Source organism: Fimicolochytrium jonesii, assembly GCF_025526975.1.
Source record: "Fimicolochytrium jonesii strain JEL569 chromosome Unknown EV422scaffold_5, whole genome shotgun sequence".
Lineage (NCBI taxonomy): Eukaryota > Fungi > Chytridiomycota > Chytridiomycetes > Spizellomycetales > Powellomycetaceae > Fimicolochytrium > Fimicolochytrium jonesii.
Window position 1 is genome coordinate 766,926 of NW_026515672.1, and position 15,286 is coordinate 782,211.

General features: G+C 52.2%; 7 protein-coding genes across 7 annotated transcripts; 3 read left to right on the forward strand and 4 right to left on the reverse strand.

Moving 5' to 3' along the window:
• Positions 1 to 1,225: 1,225 nt before the first annotated feature.
• Positions 1,226 to 4,271, reverse strand: EV422DRAFT_565558 (uncharacterized protein; the record flags this gene model as incomplete). Its single annotated transcript, XM_053072336.1, has 4 exons — positions 1,226 to 1,459; positions 1,531 to 2,264; positions 2,340 to 3,965; positions 4,046 to 4,271. The coding sequence occupies 4 exons, from the start codon at positions 4,269 to 4,271 to the stop codon at positions 1,226 to 1,228; spliced, it is 2,820 nt and encodes a 939-aa protein (XP_052927668.1).
• Positions 4,272 to 4,688: 417 nt separating this feature from the next.
• On the reverse strand, positions 4,689 to 6,622 carry EV422DRAFT_618458 (uncharacterized protein). Its single transcript, XM_053074036.1, has 2 exons — positions 6,443 to 6,622; positions 4,689 to 6,365 (listed from the first exon to the last, which is right to left on the reverse strand). Exons 1-2 carry the CDS (start codon positions 6,486 to 6,488, stop codon positions 4,849 to 4,851), a joined length of 1,563 nt encoding a protein of 520 aa, XP_052927669.1. The 5' UTR covers positions 6,489 to 6,622; the 3' UTR covers positions 4,689 to 4,848.
• A 1,710-nt stretch (positions 6,623 to 8,332) lies between these two features.
• Positions 8,333 to 8,887, reverse strand: EV422DRAFT_565561 (uncharacterized protein; the record flags this gene model as incomplete). Its single annotated transcript, XM_053072337.1, has 3 exons — positions 8,333 to 8,621; positions 8,684 to 8,780; positions 8,848 to 8,887. 3 exons carry the CDS (start codon positions 8,885 to 8,887, stop codon positions 8,333 to 8,335), a joined length of 426 nt encoding a protein of 141 aa, XP_052927670.1.
• Positions 8,840 to 11,532, forward strand: EV422DRAFT_611962 (histone acetyltransferase type B catalytic subunit; the record flags this gene model as incomplete). Its single annotated transcript, XM_053073887.1, has 11 exons — positions 8,840 to 9,368; positions 9,488 to 9,628; positions 9,696 to 9,838; positions 9,901 to 10,155; positions 10,248 to 10,369; positions 10,444 to 10,563; positions 10,628 to 10,671; positions 10,749 to 10,811; positions 10,893 to 11,083; positions 11,204 to 11,338; positions 11,410 to 11,532. The coding sequence occupies exons 1-11, from the start codon at positions 9,302 to 9,304 to the stop codon at positions 11,530 to 11,532; spliced, it is 1,404 nt and encodes a 467-aa protein (XP_052927671.1). The 5' UTR covers positions 8,840 to 9,301.
• Positions 11,533 to 12,015: 483 nt separating this feature from the next.
• Positions 12,016 to 12,492, reverse strand: EV422DRAFT_565563 (uncharacterized protein; the record flags this gene model as incomplete). Its single annotated transcript, XM_053072338.1, has 2 exons — positions 12,016 to 12,167; positions 12,291 to 12,492. The coding sequence occupies 2 exons, from the start codon at positions 12,490 to 12,492 to the stop codon at positions 12,016 to 12,018; spliced, it is 354 nt and encodes a 117-aa protein (XP_052927672.1).
• A 494-nt stretch (positions 12,493 to 12,986) lies between these two features.
• On the forward strand, positions 12,987 to 14,326 carry EV422DRAFT_362833 (uncharacterized protein). The gene is made up of 3 exons (XM_053066662.1): positions 12,987 to 13,025; positions 13,113 to 13,338; positions 13,415 to 14,326. The coding sequence occupies exons 2-3, from the start codon at positions 13,253 to 13,255 to the stop codon at positions 14,136 to 14,138; spliced, it is 810 nt and encodes a 269-aa protein (XP_052927673.1). The 5' UTR covers positions 12,987 to 13,025; positions 13,113 to 13,252; the 3' UTR covers positions 14,139 to 14,326.
• Positions 14,327 to 14,603: 277 nt separating this feature from the next.
• EV422DRAFT_362930 (Rna polymerase Ii strand separated elongation Complex, mismatched nucleotide) lies at positions 14,604 to 15,194 on the forward strand. The gene is made up of 3 exons (XM_053066664.1): positions 14,604 to 14,729; positions 14,838 to 14,993; positions 15,069 to 15,194. Exons 1-3 carry the CDS (start codon positions 14,704 to 14,706, stop codon positions 15,094 to 15,096), a joined length of 210 nt encoding a protein of 69 aa, XP_052927674.1. The 5' UTR covers positions 14,604 to 14,703; the 3' UTR covers positions 15,097 to 15,194.
• The last annotated feature ends 92 nt before the right edge of the window (positions 15,195 to 15,286 follow it).

The window sequence follows — 15,286 nt, forward strand, 5'->3', positions numbered from 1 at the left end:
GTCAGTACGGAATCAAAAATTTCGCTGGAAGCCATTTATGGGCGGCCTCATCCAATTTCTCGCTTGGATTTACCACGAGGTTATATAAACCAACAAGCTTGGCCGCCGCACAAATTTGCGCGGCCCAACTGAATCCATTCCCAACGGCTTAAGTTATCTGGGAAGCATTTTACTGTAACTTCAGTGCTTAGCGAGCGGCACGGGGGGTTGTCTTCTCTCTCAGACTATGGACTAACGAACTTGCTTGTTACCCGTCACTTCGATGGACATTCCAGTTTTGGGGTTTCCGTGGGTCAATCATGGACCACCAAGCAACACCCTTCGCAAAGATATATACACCCTCCCCACATCCCTCTTACAAACTCACAACGTATCGACAATAACGAGAGTTCTTGTGCGGGTTGATCGTTGTTGGATCGCAACGGCTGTTGTAGTTGCTCGCGTGGAGACGCAACGCAATGTGGTCCTCTTCTTTCTCAGTAGCGCGATAAAGGTTTGTCTCTTGCTTGCTTCTACTTCTATCTCGGCATGTCATTATCGCTCGTCATGCCACGGCACAAAACGGCCTTCTCGTCGGCTCCTTCCATCGAATTCAATATGATCGCCAACCAGTGATCGCGAAGACGGCACGCATACGCATACCAATGAGAGTTAGGAAAATCGATCTCGATAAAGGCAAGCGGGTTGGGCATATCCATCGATCCTTTCGATGAGGAAACAGCACCAGCGGATTGGACTGTGCAATTAGCGGAACAGATGGGAACCACCGCTCCGTATGCAAATTTTTGTTATAGTGAGAGGTTGCCGCCCTGTGATCAGGACCTATCCCTTTCTATCCGCCAGGTAATATGTGCCAGGGGTAGTACGTAACCAGGGCGGTCGGCGCTGCTCTGCACGACGCAGGGAGGCGAGAGTAACACATGTCAGCATTGTTCAAGTTACGATGAAGGATGAATATGTTCATCCGATTGTTGTATGGTACAGCAATGCCGCCCCACCCCGTCCTGAAAAATCCATCATCAGAAAAATTGCGGGTTTTCCAGTGCAGTGGCGATAACGGGAGTCTATGTCGGCGATAAAACTTGGTAGCCATTCATTTACACAGGCACAAGCGTCAGACAGCCTCCGATTACCAAAAATGTTTCCCCATTTCTCGCAGTACATACGCGCAGAGCAAAAAGATGCCCGGAATCTCGAAATCACCTCCCACAATCCCCCGGGGGACTCAAGATTGGAAAGAGTCGATGATTGCGAGCAGTTTGGCTTTCGTAACGGGTTTCGTGACGTACTGGTCCATGCCCGAGTTCAGGCCGGCCTCGACGTGGTCCTCGCGCGCGTTCCCTGATAACCCGATGATGGGGATATGGTGTTCTTGTGAAGATGAGGAGACGTCTGGCGACCGATTGTTGGGATGGGCTTCCAGTTTTCTGATCTCTTTTGTTGCTGTCAGGCCGTCCATCTGGGGGTAGGTGATTGGGCGGGTTATTCGCTGTTGGAAGAGAACTGGGAGTAAAGATGCGTCGTCCTTACCTCCGGCATGATGATATCCATAAAGATCAGATCCGCCTCTCGGTATAGCGAGAGGGCTTCCAGACCATTGTTTGCGATCAAAACCTTGTACTTTGCCGTCTCCAAGAACCGTATCATGATCTTTTGATTGAGAACGTTGTCCTCGACGACAAGGACAGTCTTGATCATTTTCTGTGCTGGGGATCGTGCGTCCGAAAGGGCGGGCTGCACTGTTTCAGCACATCGTGCCGTGACAGGCTTCGCAACAAAGCCAGAATCAGAGACCCTTCTTTGGTACACACGCGACGAGCAGGATGCCCTGGGTATTTGCAGCAAGTTGTCCCGCGCGCTAAGCCGCTCGGACGAGTCGTTACTGCTCACATCTGATGAGGTTCCAATTGATGCTTGACTCGACCTCGTCTCCGTAGGGGTGCCGCTGCGCGGTGATATTGCGCTCGCGACAAAGGTGAATCTAAAGTCGGAACCGAGTCCCTTCTCACTCGTGACCGTGAGTGCGCCGCCCATGAGCTCCGCGAGACCCTTGGAGAGGTACAGTCCGAGGCCGCTGCCGCCGAACTGGTGGTATTGTTGCGAAGTGGGTTGATGGAATCGTTGGAATAATGCGGTCCTTTCTTCAGGCGACAGCCCGCGGCCCGTGTCAGCTACACTGACGCAGAACTCGATGGTCGAGCGAGTGCGTGCTAGTATGGAGACGCTGACTGTGATTGAACCGTCGTCAGTGAACTTGACCGCATCTGCGATAAAAAGAGGAGATTGTGTCAACGGCCGATCGAGCTACTCATGTGCTTGCGCCGCATACAAGGACTTACTGGCTAAAAGGTTGACCACGACTTGAGAAACCCTCTTGGGATCTCCGATGCAGCGCACATCACCAATGGGAAAGTTGACCCGCAGATCCAACCCCTTCGACGAGGCCTGAACCTCAAACATCTTGCAGACGTTGTGTAAGGACTCCTTCAAGTCCATCTCAACCTGATCGAGCTTGATCTTGCCAAGGTCCAACTTGGAAACGTTGAGCACATCGTCGGTGATGATCTTCTGATGGGCGACACATTTGCCAATGGCGTCGAGGGAGTCTTCATCATCCACAAGCTGAGCTTGAAGTAACTGGATATCGTCATCCGTCAAGGAAGGCTTTGCTAGCACCTTGCGTCGCTCCGCAAGACTTGATTCCATTAGTTCGACGTTGCCAGAGATACCGTTCAGCGGGTTTCGCAGCTCATGGCAGAGTGAGTCGATCCAATCCTCTTGCTGCCTCTGATGTTCTTCAGCCTCCTGGGCACGATGCCGCTCAGCTGTGCGTAGATCAGTGATGTCCAAGATGGTATGCACATGTCCGCGGACATTGCCTTCTGAATCTCTGTTGTTGACCGTCTCGCCCGTGACCCAACGAATGGTCCCATCGCGAAGGACGAACCGATATTCGATTCGACTACCTAGCTCGGGAACTGCTTGATTGTCGCCACCGTTTCCCATGGGTACGTCAGCTCTACCGAGGGTAGCAGTGCCGATGGAGGCGGTGTTGAATGGCCAGATGCCTGATAGTCTCTCTCTGTCTTCTGGATGAATAGCATCGAGCCACCCAGAGAGGCGAATCTCAATGGGGGTCCTGTCCACCAGTTCACAAAAGCGCTTGTTGACGTAATAGTCCGCAGCATCGCCGAACGCTGTGCCGTATACACCGACCGGGAGAATTGAGAGCAAAAGCTGACTCTCATTGCGCTCGCGGCCTAACGCACTCTGCGCTTGGTGAGACATGACATTCAACGAGGAATGTAGTGCAAACTCTGCGGCTTTTCGTTGCTCGTTCTCTTTTTGCAATGCCGTAACGGTATGCTGAAGCAGTTGTAGCTTGGTCTCGATCCCCTTGACATCATAGCCGGCTGGCGCGGTGGAGGAGAAGTTTCGCAAAACGTCGTCAACGGCCACACGCTCTTGAGTTTGCGGCAGATGCTTAACGATGTCGACAATTGGGGCAACTTTCGAGTGCAGGTTGCAGACTTCCACGAAGTACGCTCGCTTGGTAGGGTCTCGAAAGTAGTCCAAGCAGTAGCCGCAGAGGAGAGTGAAGCGATGCTTTCTGCGCAATTCGTTCCACATCGCTTCGATAGCGAGTACCATGTCGAAACGGTTCCACTCCCAGAGTAGGTCGACCATCTCGCCGTAGATATAAACGCGACCCGGGTATTGACTCTCTACTGAACGCACGAGATTGCCTACCACCTCATCGTACTTCCGCGGGCAGAGATCCCCGTTGGGAAGTTGTAGCACGCTGAGGACGTCCTCGGCATTGAGGAGGATGAACGAACCCCTTTCCTTGAGCTTTCCGACATCAATATCCCGATGGCGAAGCTGCTCTTCGATCGCTTTGGTACGACGGGCACGTGCAACAACGATCACAGCGTTCCTTGCGGCCAAGTTGGGAGCGACGAACCCTGAATTGCCATAAAGCCATCTTTCAAAAAAAACTCTTTCCATTGCTATAACCAAGGATTGATGACAATGAAATCCTTACCGACGACGATATTCAAAAGGTGCTCCTCAGACTCCCAGAACTTGCATATGTGGTCCTCCGCATGGTCATGGGCGTGTCCCTTGTGACTGCGGGTTGCCGTAGCAGTGATGGGTTTGACGTGCGCAGCTACGTCCCTGTACGTCAGAGCTTCCGCCGCAACTAGCGGTGCGGCCAGTTCTGGCGAATGGTACGGCGGCGGAGGTGAGCTTCCGGGTGGGGACGACATTGTCTCGGGGTCAAGCGGACGTCGAGCGTCGAATGGTCGGGCTAATGGCTCAGCGTCAGCGGTCAGTCCTGAACCGTCGACAGTACGCAGGGTTGTCACTGTCTTTGCTGTAGCCTTCCTTTCTCACAAGTTCCCAGGGAAGATTGAGAGTAAGTCTATGCGGTATGACGAGAGAACTCGTCTCAACAGCAGCGAGCTCAGCAACACTCATCATTGAGCTCAGCAACACTCATCTCAAGATCAAGCTTGACGGGTGCGCGGGTAATCTCGGCACTCTCGGTTTATAAATGATCGGCTTCTGACGTAACGTCCACGCACCCGGTAACAGGAGAGATCGGCGCGTTGCAGATCATTCCGATCCTTTGTCACCCAATCGGAGTTGCCCAATGCCCACTCTTAATGTGGGAGAGGAGTTTTGGGCTGTTTGCTCGTCGAAGGAATTGAAAGTAGAAGCGATTATAGTACGTAGTTTATGGTAGAACGAGTTACTATCCTACGTATATACTGTATATACAAGGGTTGCTATCAACTGACTCAAAAGGGGGCATTACAAAAGGGCTCTTGATTCGCGAGTGTCTCACTGGAGGCCGAGGAACCGGGTCGCTGAGTTACCCCAACCTCCCATCCACGAGCCTTCCTCTTCCGCTACTTCCGTCTCCTCCCACATCTCCTTCTCGGCGGGCGAGCTGGGTACTTCAGCCGGGGGAGTGCGTTTAGTCTGCGTCTCCGTGACAGACACATTGACCGCAGTCGCTTTGATACCTTTCGCAACCTTATCCTTATGCCTCTGAATATGTGTGCGTTTCACAGTGACGCTCTTGCTAGAAATTGCTGAGACTTCGACTTTGCGACGCTTGTGGTTTTCGCGTGGAGTGGTGTGCACATGTTCGCGTGCGACAATCGCCTCTTCCGCTGCAGTAGCTATGGCGGCCGTCGGTTTACGGGTGGTGGATGGACCGGTAATCTTCCCAGCATTGATGGTCGCCAGCTCTTCCCACTCTCGTTTCCGTTTGCTCACCACTCCGGCAGGGACCAGTGGCTGTTCAGCGATGTTCTGCGTTGCCACTGATTCAGACATGGTAGGAGTTTCATGTGAAGTCTCGAGAACACTATCTGTTCTGCGCGCCGGAGTGGATTGTGTGGGTGCGTGCGCGATGGTTGGCGCGCTCTTGGTAAGCTTGGGCGATGCTTCCGCAGCCGAAATTGGAGACGAGGCCGAAGAAGAAGCCTGGCTCTTCACCTTCTTCCGAGTTTCGGAGGGGGACGTTGACGACACTTGACTTCCATCGGCTTTCCTCTTCTCAGCGTTCGATACTTTCCGGATGTCAGATTTGGTCGGAGACCGCGTGGATGATGCTCCTTTTCGTTTCGGAGGCGATTTGGGCTTCGATGGCGGCGGTGAGGCAAGATCGGTGGCTTTCGATAAGAAGTGTTGGCGAGGGCTTCTGCGAGGTGGTGGCACATCCCCGTCGGCGGACGTGGGTTTTGGAGCGGGGGATGGTATGTGTTCGGTAGATTCTGGATAGCTGACAGCCTCCTCGGGTTCAGTAGCCTCTGGATAGCTCACAGACTCCTCGATAAAGGCATCAGGGGCACCATTCGTCTCAATCTGCGCTGGTTGAGCACCCAAAGTGCGCTCCGGCGATGCGACAGGGAGCTTCACGCCATCAGCGGGAGACCCATTGTCGATCCGGCCCTCAAATATCGCCCTTCTTGAGCGGAAGTCAAGGCAACCCTCCGACTCGGCGGATGATTCCGATGCCTCCTCTCGGCGTCGTACCGACCTACCAAAGTACTCATGTATTCCCGGCGGCGTTTTCGGAGCTGTCCACTTGAAAGGTTCAACAGCCGCTCGGCGGACGGCATCCGCTGTAGAGGCAGGATTCGAGGGACCCCCCTTTTCAAAGGCTTGAATCGTCTCTCTAACGCTCAATGTTCGCACTCCGTAATCCGACGCCTGCAAGTCGACAGTTGTCCCAGTTTCGATCGCGACAACACGATTTCGAACTTTGCCGCCGTTAAGGCCACGAATTAGCCCGGAGTGTGAGCATTCTGTCTCTCCGGTTTTCATTTCGGATTGCAAGGAATGGATAGCTGTTGGAGAAGGTACACTATTAGTGTTTTCTGGTCCGTCATTCGCCCTTGCAAAGACTGAGATCTAAGATCAGTACCTGTTGAGACGCGTCCAGTCTTTCGAGAGGTTGGGGATGCTGGCATCGTTCTACCACGGGCACGACGGAGTGAAAGCCTTAAGTATCTGAGCAAGCTAGTCCAGGCTGCTCGACGATTGCGTTAGCGTCCTAAGCTATGTAGTTAGGTCTGGATCCAAGTGTGATGTTCAGTTCTAAATGAAGTGTAAGGGGAGGCTTGGCAGCCGCCAACGTCACTCATTGACAGTCACAAACCGCATCTGTCAAAAAGTGGGACAGAATTTTGACGGGTGGTCTTCAATGAGGTTACTCCACAGTTTCGCTTTGCCTCCCTTTCGCTTTGAGTTTGAAGTCGGGGGACTCGGGGCCATCTCATGATCGGGCAAATATGTTAACCTCGGAAGAAAGCCATCGGGGGCTCACGAACCACTAAGAGACTGGTTTCTTTCGACTTTTCGATTTCTCGCTTCCATCCAACTCGCTTGAGACTCGGGTATCTGCTGCTACACAGAGAATTTGACTAAAATGACCTCAAACAACTCCATGCCTCGAATTGGGAGCGGTGCTGTCCCCATCGCGCCCACCTCCGGTATCCCTATGCGGGACGCTCCAGGAGCTGACCAACAGATGAGCAAAAGCACCCCGCACATTGATCCATTTCACAGGCATGTTTGAAGGGCGGCTTTCGGTATTTGACATGGCTGTTTTGTTAGAGAGAGTCTCACGTCTAATCTCTCTATATCTTGCAGCCTTGCTGGGCTTTTCCATCCTCATCGAACGCAAGATGAGGCGCACGTACAAATCGATCTCCTACTCATAAAGCTCAATGGCTTCCGTTCAAATGCTAAATCTCTGCATGATTCGAACTCCCTTCTAGACAGCGCCCGGCCACTTGAACCCAATCATGCCTGCTTTCGGTGAACCACGCAAATCTTCAGGTAAATGACCATGCCCAGTATTCGGACGAGCGTTGGCACAAAGGCCACTCACATACCTATCAACCCCTCCAGAGGAATTCCTCAATTCTCTCCGCCACCGTCTCGCCATCCCCATCGCGACAAGAAGCCATATCACTTCATCCGGCTCCGAATACGGCGCAGATGAAGACGATCAAGCCGAAGATGGTGAACATATCCACCTCTCTCGATCTGCACCCGAGTCGTCATCTTTGAGTGCGTCAGCAATGGCTTCAAGCTCATCTGACGCTGGCGAGCATCGAAGCGGATCTCTTTCGACGTGGTTGCATGAGACTGAGGAGAGATTTGTTGAGAACTTCACCCGTGTGTTGACGCCTGTGGAGGATATGATGCTGGAGGGCGGATTTACCGTCTAGAATGTCTGATGTATCAAGTTGCTGAGTGTGTGATCTCACGGTGCGGAGAGTTACTCTGAATGCAATCTTTCGAGCTAGTCAACCAATTTCCTTGTGCGCATCCGCCCCAGATGTGGCTTCCCATTATCTACGCCGTGTATATATGTATGTAGTGGATGCGTAATAGCATAACAATGGTCCGGTGAACGAGTTCTGTTTCTAAACCATGCCTCATGGTGAGATTCGGACTTCTCCCATGTCGGTGGCAGGGTCAATGACAGAAAGCTTTCCACTTCCAGTCGAGCAACTTTTGCAGGGCAGCATCCGATGTTCGAGCGCGTCAAGAAATTCACCACGAAGCAAATGTGTTTACGTCGTTGATGTGTTTACAGTCCCCCCCCACAGTGCCTGGATAGAACCGCTCAGCTCTATACGCACATGCTACCACTCCACCGATCCTAAAATCTGAGATCCTCTTTGAACCCACCGACGTATGGCCTACGTGTGACTCGCTTGACACCTGTGGCCCATCCCCTCATTGCTTCTCTAGTCTTGCGCGCCCGCATTGCCCTTGCGAAGTAAGTTCCCCTTGACCATGCTTATTCGGCCAGCGCGGGCTTGTCCCAGTCATCGCCAAACTTTCTCAGAGCTTGATTCAGCGAGGTTAGGGACCTGCCCGTTGGTGGATGCAATTTGATCCTCTTCGCATCCACTTTCTTGATAGTATCAGTAATATCCTCGTTGTCCTCGTTGGCTTTCCGTTTCACATAGTCGATGATCGTTTTACGCCGATTGTAGAGGCGTCGCTCAGCATCGAAACACCATGTCAGCCTCGCGTCCATCTCCTGTACCTTTGCATTCAGCTGAGCTATGGACGCATTGACTTCCCTATGCGACTCGAAGGTTTTGTGCAATTCCCGGGGTCCTCGATGGTCTTTTGCACTCCTGACGAGGTGCTCCGATCGCGTTCTTCAAGCTGTGATGAGATTTCTTGATGCTTTCCTTCAAGGCGTTCCGTTTGCGTGAGGAGATTTATCTTGTTTAAGTCTGAAGGTTCAACAGATGTTAGCAGGCCAAACGACACCATCGAGAACTAGAAACCGCTTTTGGGCACCACCCTGAGGCAAGCACCAAGATGCAAGCTGCGTAGGCATCTTGCTGGTCGCCTCGAGTGGAAGTCCAGCGATGGCACCCTATGTAGGCTGGTTAGCACAGACCCTGGCGACGAGGTATCGATACATCGTATGTACAGTACGTACAGGAACCTCGGACGAGTTACGGTACCACCTGATGCCGAGAGAGTACGAGAAAGTCGATCTCGATCTCGAGTTCGGACAACCCGGTTTTCGGACTGCATGTGCAGCCGGCTCTGGCTGGGCAGCTGCAAACTGCAATGCATTGCATGCACTCTTTCCCCGCACAAGCGCAAAAGTTCCCACCAGTGTAGTTTTCTGAGGATAAAGCGTCTCCCCTCTGCAACTACCCTTCAAAGCGACCCCAAAGAGCACCCATTTGGGCAAGGTGTCTAACTCAGTTCGCCGTTGAAACCCTCCATATCCTCAGCGATTATGACCACAATGGAGGACGATCGCCGACCTGACCAAGATGAACCTCTGCATAAGCGACGGAAGCTGGGTATGTCTCCCTCTATATATCGTCTGGTGCTATTGATGCCTGTGTGCAGGTCTCTCTTGGCTGCACTCTTCGTGAAGAGAGCTTTTCAGACTGACTAAAATGTCCCATCACCATTGCAGACTCCGCTGCAGGTGTTAGCTTTGAATCACAACCTGTCAACTCAGACAGTCGTGACGAAGGCGACGAGGAGGGCGACGAGGAGAAACGTGAGCTAGGGCCGTGGGAAACCTCCTCTAACGAAGCCGTCTACTTGAAGTTCGGTATGGTTGCGAGCTCATGCTGAACGTCAAGACTACTCCCGTCTCTTAACAACGTCGCCCGCAATAGTGAACAACGATATGTTAACGGGCGCAAATAGAAAGGACAAGTGGATGACAGAGAGAGAACAACAAGTATTTCATCCGGAGTTTACGTATCCGATATTTGGAATGGAGGAGGTCATCTATGGATACAAGGATCTAAAAATCGACGTAAGCACGTCGGCGTTAACGATGTATGCGGTACGGTGCATTCTGACGTGGTTTTTTCCCAGATCCATTGCTCTGCTTCCACTCTGTACACGTATCTCAGCGTGACGCATAATGGCACTGCAGAAGGCCTCACGACGAGGAAGCCAGACGATGTCGTGTCGCTCCTGAAGCAGTACCTCCCGCCAGACGTTACCGAAGACCTTGATTATTTCAATAGGCGCGTAAGGGCAGACGAGGACTGCTTCGTACCTCTTGGCGAGCCGATTGGGGAATACCTGAGCACTGAAGAGAGGGATGTGTGCTATGAACTTTACCATGTAAGTTGACGTTTTTCAACAAGGGGAATGTCCTGCGTATCGCAGCCGCTCGACCAAGACAACGAACTGAAACTCGTACCTTGCGCGCATAGGTCACATTCATCACACCCGGTTTCGTCGATTTGCATCGTAGATTGCAACCCTTTCTCCTCTTCTACATTGAGGGAGCATCCTACATCGAGGAGACGGACGAGCGGTGGCAGCTTGTCTTATTGTGAGTTTCAATCCAGCTCTCCATATGTACTTCGTATGCACTTTTACTTACGCGTTCTTCGCGCCTACCTTCAGATACGAGAGAAAGTCACGCGACAAAGCCAAACCGCTTTACTCGCTAGTCGGTTATATGTCCTACTACCCATTCTTCTATTACACACCACAAGCGTTGGACCATCAAAGAGTCCGAATAAGGTAAGTCGCCACCGGCAAGCCCAGGAAGGGTTAACGTGGGACTCACTGCCTCCCCTTGCTTCAGTCAGTTCGTGATACTGCCTCAGTTTCAACGTAGGGGGCACGGACGTAGGTTCAAACTCGCAAATTACCGAACCAGCGCAGCACTTGACCTACCAGACTGATGTACCCTACGGTTCCTACAGCTAAGCTATATGAGAAACTGTACCAGTATTTCCTATCACAAAAGCATATTGTAGAGATTACAGGTACGAATCGGCATCAAATTGCGTCGTGTCTTTGTGGCCCCACTTCCGTCTCCCAACACCACTTTCACATCGTGAACGCAGTCGAAGATCCTAATGAAGCCTTTCAACGGCTCCGCGACAAGCGTGATGTGATCATGATGCTGCGGTCGCGTATAGACCCATCCAAGTATCTGTATCCTGCCGCTTCGAAGGTCAATGGGAATGAGCACAAGGAGTCGGGGGCTCAGAAAGACGCCGTAAAGGAGCTGGCGAGGAAGCTGAAACTGAACAAGGTGCGTTGCCCAGATATTGGTCTCCGAGGACATTTGGTGTCGAAGTCGAGAGTGGGCAGTCGCTGGTGCTATAGCATGCTTTCATGCTAACCGGCCCCTCAACGACTTCCATCCAATCAGCGTCAAACACACCGGTGCCTCGAAATGTTGCAATTCCGGACCATAGAGGAGCGGGGGATATCCACGAAGGAAGGCAAGAAAGCATTGGCTGCCTTCCGGGTTGCGGTCAAGCGGAGATTGTTCCGACAAAATGAGGTGCGTATGGTTGCGGGGGCCCATTTTGAGTTCCTCATTTACTGATGAGTCTGTTCTACGCTTCTTCATAGGAGGCTCTTTCATCCATGGAACGAAAAAAACGACTGGAAGCCTTAGACGAGACGTTCGACTCTGTGATGGAGGAGTACGAGGCCGTCCTTGAACGGTTGGATCCCGACGAAATGCCAATGTAATGACTGATTCGGGCGGGGAGAGCTGCGAGTTGCTGGAACGGCGTATTTATTCAGTACGCAGAACGGTGGGCAACGCCGCGGAAGTGCGTCGAAGTCCTTGATATCACTCAAACCTCGACACGCACTGCGCGCGCACCAAACTATGGAAGCAATTCGGTTTCCGCACTTCATTTCTTATGATTACAGTTCTCGAAGTCAAAAAAATACGAGAGACGAGCGTGGAGGTACTGACGCAGCAGTGTATCGTCAAGGATGCCAGTCAACGTTGTACATTTTCCAATAGGGCATTCTTCGCCCTCCCAAATGCGAGATTCTTTCAAAATGTCTATCATTATTGCTCCATTCCGCATGGGCAGGCTGACACGGTTTCGTTCTCCTTCCTCTAATACCCCCCTCCGACCTCCAGTAACCAAAATTGCCCCGGTCCATCGTCACTCCGTAATGGCCAAATTCGCTCTTTGCTTTCCAGAGTAAGCAGTGTGTTCACCGGAAGGCCCGACCGGTGGAAGGGCTGGCGTTCGTGCTTGTTGCCGACAAGTAGTAGGTTGCCTTTGCTACCAGATTGTAGGCGGTTGAGGGGAGATACCAGTAAACGGCGTAAACGATGAAAAAGGCGAAAAGGAGGATAACAGTGTCTACGAAGAGAAGGTGGTCAGCGTTCGAAACCAGAACTCGAAACCAGAAGAGGGCTACTGTCCACTCTGATCGAAGAGGTATACTTTCTCCTTCACAGAATTGGAGGGACATCATATACTCACTGAAGCAGGCCTTTTCCCACGGCTCCATCATATACAAGCCGAAAGTGTACTCATACTGCTTCAGTTTGATTGCCAGGAAAGAGCGAGCGGGGGCTGGGCCTTGGCGTGGGCGGTATGCCTTGTGCACATGACCGTCGGCAGTCACTGTTGTCGCTGACGAGGCCGAGGCCGTTGCGGATGGACGGACGTGCAGGTTGGCCATTGTGGTGCTGCTCGACGGTGGACTGACTGAGAGTGGTAAAGCAATGGGGAGTTGCTTTGGACAGCGACGAGTTTTCGGAGGTTGGCAGCAACTTGGCAGTTCCGAGTGTCTTTCAGTCTCAAGGTGGTTCTGACGACAAATGGGGCCTACTTGCGGTCCAGCTTTGCGGCCACCCAACAGGCAGGGATCCGCCGGAGCGCGAAACTGGGCGCGTCTGCAATTGCTGAACGAGATTCGGGACTCGGAAATCCTAATAGTCGTACCGTTTGCGCAGAACGCATACGTTGCTGACGCCAGAAAGGGAATATCGCCATATTGCTCCTTCGTACTTACCATGCCAAGAAACGCCGCATTGACGATGCTGGGCGACGGCGACAACTTGAAAAGTGGCAGGGTGCTTGTGCGGGCTTGCCTCGTACGTCTTTGCCCTGCACCCGTTTCCTCTTGATCTCCCGCAATTCTCTGCCTTGCAGCAGGTTCCCACCACATCAGAAGATATCGACGATGTTTGTCCCTCAAAACCGTGTATCGGCGTTGGTGTCCCTGCACAAGCGCGCGCTAGTTATCTTCTTCGGCATCGCCTTCCTCGTTACTCTGACGCTTACGGCAACATTCGCCAGTTCGTCCTTTCTCAATGGGTCGTCCCATTTGCTACGCCGGAATCCGCACAGTCTTGGTGCGCACCACTTGAACTGTACGTTCGATTATCGTGGCCCGCTGTTCATTGACGACCTGGGCTGCTTTGCGGAGAGCATCCCGTATGCCTCGCCGGTGTACTTTACGGAAGTGGAGAACGGGGTCCACGATCTTTCTGGGATTCGCATACCGGGAGGGAAGCCGCCGTAAGTCAGTCTCGTTTGACATCATTATCTCCCTGCCGGCGTCAATACTCATATCGGTCTCCAACCTTTTCGCTATGCAGGATACCGATTTTTATCACCTTCAAAGATCGAATCACCTATCTGGTGGAGACGATCAGAGCACTTCATCGCAATATCCGCACGCCTTTCGAAATCGTCATCATCGATGACACTTCCACATTTCCCGCTGCAGTTCAATTCGTGGAGAGACTTGTGGACTCCAAGGTCACTGTCCTGCGCGTGCCTCAATATGAAAGCGGAAAGTTCGACAGTCTTTATGCTGTGATCGCCCGGATGATTACGGAGTATATGAAAGAGCGATCGAAAGCAGACTACTTTGTATGGACAGACCCTGATGTGCCGCTCGACAGCGCTCCAGGGGACATCCTGGAGGTGTATGCGGCGGCGCTGGAGGGTCTCGAAGCGCACAATGTGGGGGCGGCGATCCGGAATGACAACTGGACCGAAGATATGCGTGACAATAAACACGGGAACGAGCAGGATTTCATCAAGCTACCCGCATCCTGCTTCGTGTACCGCGAGATATGTTACTATTACATACACGCATCGATTGACACGACGTTTGCCATGTACAGGAGAAATACCGTTCTCCAGCGGCTGGTGGGCCCAACGGCTCGGATGCTCTCGCCTCTGGCAGTTCACCATCTTGACTACCTTATCGACAAGACGAAAATCCCTGAAGACGTCAAGTACTATGTGAAGAGGACGAAGGGCGATATCACCCATTCGTGGTTCAAAGACCATGTTGAGAAGTCACCGAGTTGAGACTAGCAGGATATCAACGGAGGAGGAAGGGGAGTAGAGCGCACAAGAGTAGGTATAGAATCGTTAGACGAGGGTGTTCTATATGTTTTAAATCCCAATAGACACAGTACATGAGATACCCTCAGGGAGTTAGGTAGTTTTAATTGCTGTTGAATGCACGTGACCGGAGAGGTGGAGCACATTTCGCGCCTTGTCAAACTGCCGTCCAACTTTCTGAGAACCAGCCAGTTCGTAGCTCGATTACAGCAAGCATCCCAGGTAAGCACCCGCACGCACAGCAACTTGGGGGAACACAGCGTCGAGGACGAGAGTGGTATACGGGTATGACGACAAGAATTCTTTCCCCGTCTTACCGACCGTGGTGAAAACGCCGCCTCGCTTTACGGAGTGGGGTTCACTCTAGCCAGTGCCTTTTTTGACCCCTCAACTCGAGTTCTTGTCAACCTCGACGTTGCTGGTGCCATATTCGTTTTCATCCGCTTTGAGAGACTTCCTGGGTTGCTTACCGTGCCATTGTGTCTTGGGTTTGAGCAGATTTAGGACGCTGCGCTTGTGTCCTGTCAAAATGATCATTCCCGTACGGTGCTTCAGGTGGGTGGCGGCGGCCTGCGATACTGCATAGTTCTAGGCCCTTACTTCTGGAGAGCGACGATAGAACAGTGACGCGGGCGTTAATTGAACTGCTTCATTATCCATTAGTTGCGGGAAGGTGGTGGGCGACAAGTGGGAAAAGTACCTGGCTCTGCTGCAGGCAGATTACACAGAAGCAGACGCCATGACGAACCTGGGACTGAAGAGATATTGCTGCCGGAGGATGGTGCTCACCCACGTCGATTTGATCGAGAAGCTTCTCCAGTATGTACCCATCTCGAGGGAGATCTCCGTAGGAAATTGAGTCCGCTGAATCTAACGTTGTACCACCTTTTCTAGCTTCGGCCAGAACGTGAAACGCAACTGAGCTGCTTTCCCTTCGCCCGCTTTTTGACTCGCAACGCGGCCCATTCATGCAAGCGTCACAAATTTGCCGCAGCCGCAATGCTCTTCAAATGCTGGTCATCATATTATGTACATAGTTTCTTATCATTATTGTCAATCCCGAATGACGGCCACACAATCCTTCCCCTTAGCGTTAAAGTAACGCTTTGTGT